This window comes from Corvus cornix, chromosome 4, assembly GCF_000738735.6.
Source record: "Corvus cornix cornix isolate S_Up_H32 chromosome 4, ASM73873v5, whole genome shotgun sequence".
NCBI classification, from domain to species: domain Eukaryota; kingdom Metazoa; phylum Chordata; class Aves; order Passeriformes; family Corvidae; genus Corvus; species Corvus cornix.
In genome coordinates, this window is record NC_046334.1 from 40,138,778 (window position 1) to 40,152,620 (window position 13,843).

At 40.4% G+C, this 13,843-nt stretch overlaps 1 protein-coding gene across 3 annotated transcripts in view; it reads left to right on the top strand.

Moving 5' to 3' along the window:
- WWC2 (WW and C2 domain containing 2) overlaps positions 1-13,843 on the top strand; it is a 120,255-nt gene that overhangs the window by 77,847 nt on the left and 28,565 nt on the right. For all 3 annotated transcript variants that reach the window (XM_039551132.1, XM_039551131.1, XM_010401501.4), the window contains exons 17-22: positions 254-366; positions 1,349-1,541; positions 3,491-3,655; positions 6,184-6,276; positions 7,394-7,636; positions 12,857-12,984. In XM_039551132.1, coding sequence (XP_039407066.1) covers positions 254-366; positions 1,349-1,541; positions 3,491-3,655; positions 6,184-6,276; positions 7,394-7,636; positions 12,857-12,984 — 935 coding nt within the window. The remainder of the gene's footprint in view (positions 1-253; positions 367-1,348; positions 1,542-3,490; positions 3,656-6,183; positions 6,277-7,393; positions 7,637-12,856; positions 12,985-13,843) is intronic.

The following is a 13,843-nucleotide window of genomic DNA, read 5'->3' on the forward strand; positions in this document are numbered from 1 at the left end:
CATTGAAGGATGGCAGGAACATATTTGATTGCATTATCATTTTAAAACCAATTGGTTTTCATTGAGATTTACTCTGTTTAAAAATAATCATTCAATGTGCTATACACTGACAATTCAAACCCCTTACCCTTGTGATCTGTTTCTGCTGACATCAGGGAGGAGTAGGGTAATGCAGCTCTTGCAAGAGTTGTCTTTTTTTTACCGGTTATGTATCATTCAATTCTGGTTTCATCTACTTTTTCCTTGTGAGCAGGATGCTGTGTCAGCTCTGCTGAAGAGGACATCTGCTGAGCTGGAAGCAGTAGAACAAGAGCTGGCTGAAGATGAGGAGAAGGAACAGGAGCAAAGGGCCTCTGAGGAAGACTGGTAAAGCCACTTTCCCTCCCTCACTGTTCATGCCTGAATGATTCAGCTAATTCTTCCTTTTCTTAGACAAACAAAAGGGCTGTACTTTTGGAGATCATAGACTTGTAGAATGGTATGGGTTGGAAGGGATCTTTAAAGATCATCCAGTCTAATACCACTGCCATGGGCAGGGACACCTTCCACTAGACCAGGTTGCTCAACACCCCATCCAACCTGGCCTCGAACATTTCCAAGAACTGGACATCCACAGCTTCTCCGGACAACCTGTTCCAGTGCCTCACCACCACTGGAATTAGAGTAAAGTCTTTTTCTCTTGTGTGGTCAATTAATTCATGTTCTTTTAGGTTTACAGTGTCTTGGCTGCTCTCTGAACTCCTACTGCCAATGCTCCTCCATTCCATGTACATCTTCCTGTGAAACCACTTGGGCTGTGAAGCCACTGGAAGTATAGCAAAATATCAAATATTATAGTTCCATTAAGTGTAACAAGCAAATAACAGGATTTGAAAAGAGAGCTGCTGTCTGACAAAGTCAGTGTGGGTGTGCTTCCATTGATAGTCTCGTTTTTGAAGAAATTGTGAACTTTCCCAAGAAACAGATTTCTTGCTAAATTGCTATTTGAGTTCTGTTACTGTGCAATTTCTTAGCTGCAGTGTAGAAGTAAATACCTGCTTTATTATGGGGGAAGGGGAGAGTTGCATTTTTGTTTTATGAACTTATCACCATTACAGCTATTGAATATAGTGCAGTGTTGTCGTAACGACCTTGAAGGTGAACTGTAGTAGCGCTTGCTGGGTTTTGCTGGAGGCAGCAATGAAATGGGCCTTCACGTGAACTAAGTGGAAGCATTTGGATGATAGTTGTTTTCCCTGTCAGGAAAATGCATACCCCGTACATGGGTGCAGGTCTGGGCTTTCTGGTATCTTTGTCTGGTGAGCTTTTTCAGTTTCAGAATAAGCCTGGGTTACTTCTGTTCATACAGGCTAGAGATGCTTGCAGAGGCCTCTGATGAAATTGTGGATGAAGAGGAAGATGACATTAAGCTGGCAGTAGAAGGCGACTGTAATGATGACCTGGGGTTACTCATGGATGCACCAGAAATGAATGAAGACAAGAACAGAGAGAACAGCAATGAGGCCCGTGAAAGCCAGCAAGCTGCTGTAATTCTAACACTGGTGAATATCTTAAAATTCACATTCCTGCAGTATCTTACCGTGTCTAAAAATCTGTTTCTGAGAAATTAATATAGAAGTCTGCTGCATCTGTGCATTTACAATTTGATGTGGCCTTTGCTGTAGCACTTGTCAGTATGTACTTGTAACAAAATTGGTGTGGTCACTTCTGAACTATGAAGAGGACATTGAACAGACATGCTAGGCAGAACGTCTAAGTCCAGGACAATTAACCAAGACACTCTATCTTCACTTTTTTTGTTGCATATGGAGAATATTCAAAATACAAAGCAGTTCAGTAGCTTCAGCCTGTGCATATTTAAAATATTTCTGCACATGTGTTTCATTGTTTCCCTTTTTTTCCTTCAGATTCATCTGACAAACAGGGGGAAACACAAGACATGGGTCAAGATCTTTAAACCAGTGCAGGGATTTCCTTATTTTTTCCCTTTATTTTAGGGCGTGAAATACAAAAACTGTCTTAGCAGAAAAAAGGACAAAAGATTAATGAACAGAAAATTCCAAAATGTGTATTAAAACTGTATACTTTTGAACTATTGAGGGTACTGTTGTACCCACACACTGCATAAAGCAAATTCAAATTCCATATTCTTGGTAACTGTTGGCTTTAAACTATATTCCACTTTCTTGAAAGCACTTTTAGTAGATGTTTAGTGTGCCTGATGTGGTAGCACACTCTCAGAAATGAAATTTTTAGAAGCTTTCTGCATCTTAATAAAAACACCACTGCATGTTTTATACCCACAAGTTCTATAAAATAGCAGAGGTAAAAAGACAAAGAGTGACATCTCGTTCCTTCACCTTTGTGACAATACAAAAGTTTAACGTCTCAGTGGACTTACTGGAAACAGTAATTAACTTCCAATTAATGTGGCAAGATGCCAAATGAGCTAAGGCTGTGGTATTAAAAGGACTGACAGTCTGCTGGGTAGCCAGTGAATATAGATCAAAGCCCTAACTCGGCAAGGGGAGACAGCAAGGACACGTGTGAAGGTCAGACACGCACACAAGTACTTTGCTAGGCCTGGGCTGGGTGGACCTGGACAAGGAGTGAAAGACAGCAGACTCCACTGCAGAGCCAGCCACAGCATAGATCTCTGTATGCCACATCCCCTCGGGGTTGCTGTTGTGCTATTTAGGTCACTGTATTTATCACCTGGACTTGAAAATGATGAACCTCATTAAATTACCCAAGTTGAAGAAAAAGCCCCAGTGCACACCAGTAACACTGGTGGTTCCAGCTGCTGCAGAGCTTGGTCTAGCCCAGCAGCCAGGATGAGTGCAGCATGGAAGTAAGCACAGGCTGTACCACCCACGGGGATGGGGGCACTTGAGGCTCCCTCTAGCACATGTGGGGCAGTAGGCAGCAGGCTGTGCTGAGGGACAGCAGCCAGCTGTCTTTTCCCTGGGTTCAAAAGGCTGGTGAAGCTCTGGAGATTGCCAGAAAGCAGCCCTGCTGCTGAGGCTTGGGAATGTATGGCAGTATGTCTGGAAGGACCTGGGCAGTGTAACCTTCCCAGCTGCCCTCTTTCAGTGTTCACAGGCACCATCTCAGGCATGGCAGAACCTTGCTCTTCTGCAAATACCAAAGTAAATATAAATGTGCAATAATCATCATGTCTGCAAATGGCAAAGCAAAACATTTCTTGCACTGTTTGCATCAAGCCATCTGCCAAGCAGCAAAGGTCTTTGGCTTTACTGCCTACAAAGAGTACCTTCAAAACCTCTCCACACACTGTTAAGCCTCTTGCGAATTTTGTATTTCTTTACTTAGAATAACTTCTCTGTAAATGCAGGGTGCTTTTTGCTGCTGGTCTTTCTCCATCCACTGCAAGGTGATGAGAATGCTTGTAAAATCCAAAGGTACAAAAACTACATGGTGGCATGTATCTGGTTATAGTAAGTCTTCTACATTAAATTCCTTTTCATAGGTTGATAAAGAGACTAACACTGAGGAATCACTTAATGAGAACACACCAGTCCGACCCAAGGACAGAGCCAGCTGGAGCTCCAGACAGCGTCCCTTTGTCAGGAACAGCATGATAGTGCGCTCCCAAACCTTCTCTCCAGGCGAGCGGAACCAATACATCTGTAGGGTAAGGGGAAAAACACTTGGAATGAAGAGCTATTAACTAAAGAGTCATTTAACTTCTTGGGAATGAAGCATTAATGACAGGGAGTCATGTACCAATTCTCCCTGCAAGAGGCAGAGCCTGTGCTTTCTCTAGAGTCTCTCCCTATCTGAGCTGATGCATAGTAGAATTGACTTTCAGCAGAGTTGCATACTCTTGCAAAACACCTCAACTAGGGCAAAAATACATCCTATTGGAGAGAAATAACACAGATGCCTGTGCTGGCTGTCTGCAAAAAGTGTGTTTCCTTGCACATCAGCAACTCCAGCGCTCTCACAGCAAAACAATTTGTTACAACATGAAATAGAATTCGCTGTAAAATGCCATTGCATTACCATATTTTAATAATGCAACCATTTAAGGGTAACAGTGTGGAAAGAGCTCAGTCATCAATTTTAAATCTTGCTTTGTATCTCAACTGGTTTTAAACCTAGGCAGCCCAAATCCTGCTGTAATTGCATCTTTGAAAGATGTGCGGGTGCTGCCTCGGGACGGGGTTTTAAACATGGCTTTGGCAGCTAAATTCTCCAGTCTCTCTAGATCTATGGTAGCATGGAAAAAGAAGAAAAGATATAAATTGTGAGTCTTGTTGCTGCTAAACTATGAAAATCATGTGTTTAAAGATTTAAGCATGGATTACCAGCTCCATAGATTTTAATCACAGAAATGCCCTAGAAAAGGCAGTTTATTTTGATCTTTAGTTTCTACTTACTCATACAAGTACCTCTTTTTAAAATAAACCAAAAACTTATGCTTTAATTCCCCAGTTCAGTTAGAGGCAGTTGCCTTAATTATTTGGGAACATTAAAGTTCATCACTTGTCTGTGATTCTCATTAGCCTAAAAAAAATAAATCTATAGTCAATACCTACATATTAATAACTATTCCATATACCTTCCAGAATGAAACATAGCAGACTGTTTTCTAACAATCTTTACATAATTTGGATACATTGTTGGCTGAATTCAGAAGCTAGCCTTCATCTTAATTCCTGTGCTGGAACTTAATCCATAAATGGAAATTAGCTGTATTGGCAGAAAAAAAAAAAAAGAATCCCCTTAGTTTGCTGCCTATGCAGGTCTTCAACAGGAAGTAAAACTAGTTGCTTCGGTAGCTTAGTTAGTGTAAACTCTTGGGGTTTTTGCATCTGGGAAAGTATTGGGTGTAACATTGCTACATAACTGCTGCCAAGAGCTAGAATCAAAAAAAAAACCTACCTTGAATAAACCATTCTGTTTCTCATTGTGTATGGCATTGCCTGGAAGCAAAGTACCCCGTGAAAAGAACATGTTTGCAGATGAACCTTTTGCAGTGTCAGAAACACTTGTTGCCCACTGCTGGGGGCTCCAGAGTGGGCACTGTAGCTGCATCCAAGTTCACAGAGAGGGCTGAAGAGCTGGGGTCTCCCCAGTCCCAGTCCCTCGTTTGCACCACAGGCATATCCAGCCTTCCTTGCTTTATGGTGCTGTATGAGAGAAAAGCACCTGTTGAATGTACTCCGGTGAAGTGACAACTGCTCTCTAATCAGAAGAGATGGCCTGGCTTTAAAAGAGCACCTACTCTCATACGATGTTACAGAAAACACAGAGATCTTTGAGGCCTAATGGACAGAACCAAAGTCTGTGCTTTGGAAAATGCCTCTTGAAAAGTGCCTAAAGAACATGAGTGACTATGGCCACCTCTCTGTATCCAGGGGTGAGCTCCCAGTAGCGGCTCATGGTGAAAAGACAGATTTGTCTCTCAAGAGGTGTACTTGTATTGCAAGTGGTTGTGTTTCCCACCCTCAGCTCCCAGTCAGTCCTGTGTAAGCACACTTTAGGGCCTTTGGCTTTGCTTACTGAAATGTTAGCAGAATGATTCCCTTTTTTGTCCCTTCCTGAAGAGGTGAAATACATTTTCTGCAGAGAGATGCTTCTGTTTTCCCTGGAGGTTACCACCTGTTAGATGCTGATGCACCTAACAATCATTCTGCACTGATGTGTATGAAATAATGCTAAAGTTACGAAGAAGCTACTGTCGAGCTGTGGTGCATAATTTTAAGGAGCAGGAAGTGCTTCCAAAGGAAGCTGTAGGCACACCTTTGCTTGTTACAATTAATAACAATACAAAAATACTGTTTGTTGGACAGGTGCATGTCTATAGTAATTTACCTTCCCTGTAGTAAATTTGTTAAAAGCCTGCCCCAGGTAGGTGAAATCCATAGTTTGTATCTGCAGCCAGACAATGATTTGTCAGTACTTAATAACCATAGTTACCTTCCTTGCATTCCTAAAGAGTCTACTCACTATTCATTCAGTAAGATCAATGGTTGTCTTGGTGTAGGATTAGAATTTTAGAATAGATGCTTATTCTAGTTGCAAACTTGTTAACTTTGTACTAAGAATATGACCTACATGTATATAAACACTGAGGTTCCCTGACTGGTTCTACCAATGCAGGTGTATTTGCATATGAAGGTGCTTTATATCTGTTTGTTGTGTACATTTTGACAGTTGAATCGCAGCGACAGTGACAGCTCCACACTAGCCAAGAAGTCTCTCTTTGTGAGAAACGCTATGGAACGACGGAGCCTGAGAGTTAAACGGGTATGTGCTGCGTTACCTGCCCGTCATTTAAAACAAAGTATGGGGAGAGTAGGAATACCAAATAACATGAAAGATACACTATATTTCAAGTATTTCAGCAAAAGCAACACAAGTACCACAATTATGTCCTGTAGTTTCAAGTTGAAATCTCAACATAGTGGTCTCACTCCAATGTCATCTCCCCTTCAACGAAGCCTGTGTTGTTTTAGTTGTGGCTGAAGCCAGCAGCAAGACACTGATGCTCAGCATCATGGCATTTGTTGTTGAACTTGAGCTTATTGTTGAACTTGAGTTACTGTCAAAGGGGTCTGGGTTAAAGAACCTGCATATTGTAAAGTGACACAAGATGGCCTGTGTTGCACAAAAGTCAACACCAGCAATATACATCCTGAGCAAATTTTAGTGAAGATTTCAAGGATTTAGATGTCCTTTTAAAGGGAATTTACTCTTCACCAAAAGTATTCAAGTAGCAAAAGGATTGAAGGACAAGAGAGGAAGATTCTATTTCTCTTGCATGAAATTCATTCTTACATAAATTTAGAGAGTTATATTTTAGTCTTAATTGTAACTAGAAAAATAGTCCTTTGGAAGCCTTGTTACCGGGTAGCAGGATTACGTTTTGCATAAGAAAGAAGAGGCTGGGATGCTGAGTACTCTGAGATGACTTCTCCTGCCTGACTTGCTCATGCAAAAACCCACTGTGAAAGGACAGTAAATAATGTGAAATATGCTGAAGAAATGCATGTTTACAGAGTTTGTAACATTATGTGTTTGGTTAGGCCTTGAAAAAGCAAATATTTACAAAAATAAATAATGTAGTTGAAATCTGTGGGGAATTCTGTGTAGTGTTGTGTCTCCTGGTAGTGTCATCCCAGGGATCAGAATGGGGTTTTTTGTCTTTAACCTGTAAATATATCATTGTGCACTTGGTTGGAACATGTATTTTTAGCTAGTGACTAAACAAAAATTCAGGATAGGCAAATTTTTTGACTTCAGAATAAAGGACTGGTAAAAAAACCCAAAAAAATATTTGAGCTTTTCTGACTGTAATATGTCAAACCCTCCACCAGCCTCTCTAGGTATTAACTTTTATTGTTCTGTCTCCCAAATGGCTCAGCCTGTTTGCCAGCCGATCATGCGAAGAGCTGCGCTGGAGTGCCCCACGCGCACTTCCCTGGACTTGGAGCTGGACCTCCAGGCGTCGCGCACAAGACAGAATCGTCTCAACGATGAGCTCCAGGCCTTGCGGGACCTTAAACAAAAGCTTGAGGAAATGAAAGGTAGAGGAGAGGCAGACCTTCCTCTGTGTGTGCTAGAGGATGAACGTTTCCAGAAACTCTTGAAACAAGCTGAAAAACAGGTATGAGCAGCATTGAGATATGTGTGAGTAAATATGCCCCTACCTTTGCTATAAATTTGTTGAAGAATTTGGTCAATCTCGTTAAAAGATCTTTACAGAAGCTCACATTTGACTAATTACATCTCTGAATTACACAGTGTAATTACTAATTACATCTCTGAATTACACAGTTTTTGGGAGGTTGGTTGGGTTTTTAAATCATTAAGGAGATTATTGATGGGAATAGGGGCCTGGAGAGGTTGTTGGAGGAGTTAAAAGCCCAGCCAAGAAAAAAAACCAAAATCCACCCAACCTGCACAGTTGGAGGTATTCTGAACCTAACTGGTTCAGACCCTGACCACTGAGCTCTGGCATCACCTACTGTGAGCAGAGGTTGGAGTAGACGCCTTCTGGAGCCCCCTTCCCATCCAAGTCAGTGAATGTACGTCAGTTTTCAATGCGGGGAGGTTGTGAGTGACAGCCAGGAGGGATCTATGCTCCTTAGCTCTTTATGGGTGATAGATACTAGGGTTTTGGTATGCCCATTTATTCAGAGTAGTAAAAATGGAAAGTTTTAACTAGGTGCAGAGGCCCTCCTCATAGGTAAGCAATAGTTGTTGGTTTTGTTGTTTTGTTTTTTTTAAAGCTAAATGTCAGTAAATAGCCTTGTGTAGAAGAGCAAAGGGTGATCCTAATATTTACATATACAAAGATGAGCTCTGAGTTAGATGTTAGGAATGAGATACTCCACATATAAGAGACAAAAGCATAAACAAAAACATCACAGGACCAGCAGATGTCAAAAAGCAAATAAGACAAGAATTGCTAAGGAAAATACTTGGAACAAAACAAATCATTGCTTTAGCATCTAAATACTATTATGCCTGTAACATAAACACAGTTCATTTTTGGTTTCCCTTTTCAAAACGGATGAGAAAACTACAGAGGGTCAACAAGGATAGTCAGAGGAGGAAACAACTTCCATATTAGGAATGGCTAAGTAGCTACAACTGAAGTCCATACAACCATGAGTGCGGTGGAAGAGAGCAATTAATCATGGTCTTTAATTCTCCAAGAAGTAGAGAATTGAACAGATGGCAGGTTAAATGCAAGCAAACATAGCATGACATTCAGAAACTGTAAAAGTGTTTTCAACAAAACATTGAGTGCTACAAGTTTGCATAAGTTAAAAAAATTACTAATTTATTGATTTGCTAAATTTATGGTAGAAAAATGCATATAATGATACCACATATTTCAAGAAGTCCTTGACTGATACCTTAGGAAACAAAACTTTTCCCCAGTATGTTCTCCCAATTCTACATTTGTGTCCTGTTCTGTCTTCTGGTCCCTCTTGTGGCACCTGCTGTTGACTGTAGGTAGTGGAGTACTAAAACAACTATAAAACACTAGCAGAGTTTATGGTGAACATTGATGAGTGTTCTGAAAAACCCTTGGGCAACATGGGGGAAGATAGTGCAGTGTTTAAACTTACTGTAAGTGTGTTGGTTTTTACCACGTGAATTCATTATATGAATTTGATCTAAGTTTTAACCCATAAAAATAGTAGCTTATAGAAAAGAAGCATAGCTAAATTTATGTAGAAGTTCATAGTTTATGTCTAATGCTGGATGCAGTACAGAAATTATAGTTTCTGAGTGTTTCATTTAAATTACTCCCATTCAAAAGCTATTCCCTCTAGAACAAAGTATGCCTATGCAACATTTCTTATTATGAATCCTTTGGATTTGTGCTTTATTTCAGCTGGCTCTTTCAAGGCAGGAGGTAGGTTTGTCACATTTTGTATGGCTGCTGTCAGTGATCAACACCATTACACACACTGTGGTGAGGAATAAGGGTAATAATACACATTCCTAAAATATAGGAAGGCACTAGCACAGCATTTAAGTCCTCCTTTCCGAGGTAAAAGTCAGAACAATGATCATAGTCACTCCACCTCTTTGAAGAGTTCTTACAAAGTTTCTAGAAATATTTCTACCCTTCAAATCATTGCAGCCTTCCCCTGCAGAGCAAAACAACCCTGAGAGCGCTGTACTGTGTTGTCAGTGTTTCCCCTTGGGTTAGCAAAACACAGCAGCCTAGAGAACATTGTCATAGATTATTTCTTAGATCCTGCAGGCATTATAATGGCACAGACTAATGCAGCAGCTGGAAACGCCAGAGAAATTGAGAGTCTCATGTGAAAAATGAAACTGCAGATGTGGGGAATGTTGAAAATCAGTGGCTGCTTGCTAGCATGTAGTTACTCAGCATGAAGCCAAGTCCACAGACTCCATACCTTCCCTCTCGTTCCTTCCACACCTTCCTAAGTGCAGCAAGTATGTAATGCCCACTAATACCTGCAGATCAGAAAACAGAGGTAATTCTGTGCACCAGAAGCGTTTTCTCTTCTTTAGATTGGATGTTTATGAGAAATCATGCAGTATTTCAAAGTTTGAGTCTTGAATCCGCATACAAGTAAGTTTTCAGACACCTAGTGTCCTCTGAAGTACTACTTCTGTTTATATCCAAAAAAGATTCCTGTAAATATCTTCTTTATTTCTTTTTAGTACATCTTCTATGTGGAGGTAATACGTAATTATGTCATCAATACCAATAATCCTGTCCTTGTCCCAGTGATTTGGTGTTTAGCACAGTTAGTTTTTCTTTAGATTCAGTTTCTTCTATACAAAAACCACAGAAGAACAAGACAGGAAATAGCATTTCAGCTCTAATTTTGATAGAGTTTCTTCTCTGTCATCTTAAACAAGCTTAAGGTAAGCCCAGATAGAGACATTCCTATCTGAAACTTATATTTGGTAGGTAAGTGTTGTGAATGAGTGTTTTAAAGAATAAAGAAATGTGCTTAAAGAATCTGAGATCGTAGTGTGGGGGGTGGGGGGTGGTGCATCACCACAGAATGTGCCAGATTTTTAGGACTTCCTGAATGTCTGGCCATTGTATTAGTGTGCCTTTCTGTATTTTTTATAAAGCACTCAAGAAACATGATGTAAATATAAACCTGGTCATCTACATACCTTCTCATATGCATATTCCTAGAGACGCTGGGCTGAAACCCAGGTTTCTCTTAGAGTATCCTGAAAAAAATAAATGGATTCAAAAATGAAAAAGGGATACATGGTAGTAGAGAGTATAAAAAAAAAAGAAGTCCTCTATGCTCTTAAATCTGGAATGCAGTAATCACAAGAATCTCATGTATACTTAGGGAAAGGATAAAATTAGAAAATTTTGAAATATTGTATGTTTAGTGCTTTGATGATAAATATTAATTAGGGGAGCTGGTAAAACATATGGCCAGTGACATATGCAAAATTAATTACGACATTACCAGTTGTAGATTGCAAATTTATGTTCACTAACTAATAAAGAAAACAATATTTATAGGTTAATTTCATTTTTAAATCATAGCTATTCTAGAGTTGGGGACTGAAGAAGTTAACGGCAGTACAAGCTGACTGGATTTTGAGTCAGCTTTTGAAAGGGTGGTGCTCTTTCATGTAAAATACTTTCATATAGAAACCAGAGTGCTTTTCAACAGGGTACCACTATCCTGCTGTGAGCATCTTTCTTATAACTACCCAGTATGAAACTGATAGTATGGACTAGATCTTTTGAATTAGTTGGTTTTGTTGTTTAGGAGTCCACTGGGTTGAATTCTGAACTGGGACGTGAACTCCTAAGTTACAAACTAGCTTTGAAGATCACTGTTTCAGGCTTGCAAATTTATTTTAATTTGAGGTAATGAACAGCATTTTCAAGTCTCTAAAGAATCAAAAATTAAACTCTACAACTTTATAGTTGTTCAAGAATGTAAGCTGCTTCTGTTGAATTTTGATGACTGACAAAATTCAAAATACAATAAATAACATTTGTCTTACAGCCCCTGCGGTCTTGAAATGAAAGCACTGCCCACACCATGCACCCCACATGTGATGGGGGTGACAATACACTTGTTACAGAACTCACCTGTGTATGAATGGGGGTCATTTGTCTAAGAATTCCAGGTGACTGCCCACCTAAAATCAGCTGCTGTTCAAATTACTGGATATTCAGAAACCCTTGATAAAGTTTTTTAAAGCCAAAGTACAGCTACTAATAGCAGTCTTGTTGCTGAAATGGTGGATGGCATAGCTGCAGCTGTCCTGTTGATGCTTAATAAAGGCATAAGTAATAGAGCCAGCAATACTGAGGTGCAGAAATTCAGTAACTTACTGTGGGGTATGTAGCTGCTCAACTCTGTTCACGAAAGACCTTTGGTCTCTTGTTACCACTGGTGTTCTGTTCACTTGCCTTGGCTTTTACACCTCTACAGTGCAAAAGAAAGACATGCAAAATAGGTGCCATGTCATGAATAAAGGCACAAAAGTTCATGTTCCTTGCTAACATGGTCAACAAAACTTGAAAGTATATTTTCAGAGTACATCTTCCCTATTTTTTCTGTCGGTCACTTTAGAGTAGGTAAACTCTAAAGAGAGTTTAGAGTTTCCTGAGAGCTTTCGTCAGGAAATAAAAGTATTTTATATGGGAAGAGAATCAGTGGCTCCCAGTTCTAAAAAGACACTTGGATGGACAACATGTGTTCATACAAATTTAGGTCTAACTACAGCCCTAAGAAATAACAGAATTTATAAAACCTAGTAGCCACCTGAGATGGCATGGAATTTGCTCTATTTATTTTTTTTTTTGGAAAGCCCCATTACCTTACTTCACGGCCATGGCTTAGGCTCATGATGTCAGTCTTTTATCTTGCTGACCTTTTATATAGAGATTTGTCGGGGTCTCCTCCCCCGCCATGTAGCCCTGGGAGAGGGGCCCTGAGGGCACAGACACGGGGTTTCCCTGCCCCTGCTCAGCCTCGTTCCCGTTGGTTGGTTTGTGTTCCCTGCGCGGGCAGGGACCCTCAGCCCAGACTGTGAGGGTTCCTCGGCAGAGCTCCGGCCATGCGGCTGGAGAAATAAACATCTCTGAAACAGCTAGCAAGAATCTGTCCATATATATTTCTTTTCCACGGGACTCCTGGTTTGATATATGCATGTTACAGTAATCCCCGCTGTAACAGAGATTATCATAGATTCATTTAGGCAGGGAAAGACCTTTAGTATCGAGTCCAACAGTAAACCTGGCACTGCCAAGTGTTTTGCTTGACATAGAGCATCTTTCACTTCTTTGAAACAAGTAGTTTTCATTATCAGCACAATACAGTTGTTTTTCTCGATACAGGCTGAACAGTCAAAAGAAGAGCAGAAACAAGGTTTAAGTGCTGAGAAATTGATGAGGAAAGCTTCTAAGGATGTGTGCCGGCTACGGGAGCAGAGCCAGAAGGTGCCACTGCAGGTGCAGTCATTCAGGTACGGCCTGTTCTGCTTATCATGCTCTTTTTAATGTAGTGAAGTAACATGAAGTATTTCTAGGTATAATCAGACATGCCCTGTAGTATTAGTAAAAGTCCACATGGCTTTGACTTGCCAGAAACATCACACATTTCTAAAATGGCTCTAGGTTGGAGTTTCAGAAGACCAGGCCTTAGTGACCTGCTCCTGTGGCAGTTCAGAGCGTGGTGAGGAAGCCAAGTGGAGTGTCAGACCCCTGTGTGACATCTGCTGTAGGCGGGCACGGTGTGACTGTTGCCGTGGCTCACCTCACCCACAGAAGGTTGACAGGGGGCTTTAAGTCATGGGAGCTCTTCCAGTGATGGCAGGGGCCTGAAGCAAATCAGTGCTCAAGGAGAAGTAGGACAGATACAGCTCATCAGGAAACTCATTAACCACTACTTGTGCCTTGCTCAAGACTTAGTGTTAAAGAAAGATCTTGAGACCATCCTCTGTTTTGTTTCCTTTCTCCTTTTGGTTGCAAAGCAACCTATTACTTGAAGCAATTAATGAAGTGTTCTTGCTTAGCATAAGCCAGAATGAACACTTGTTATCTTAACCTTAATTCTAACTGGTCTAAATTCCTAAAAGACTGGCCAGCTTACAGCCTGGAGGCCATGCTCCTATATAAAAATAAATATAAATCTATTGATTGAAAAATACAGTGCTTGCTCTTGCACATAGAAGCAGTACTGCAAGTTAATTTGGTTTGTTGTGTCAGTTAATGCACATTTTTAAAGTTTGAATTTCAGATTCCTTTATAGGAAATTTAAATCAGCTGCTAATAAACGTGAGACTTTTTTTCCTTTTTTTTAATCATCTTTTGTGAGCAGTTGGA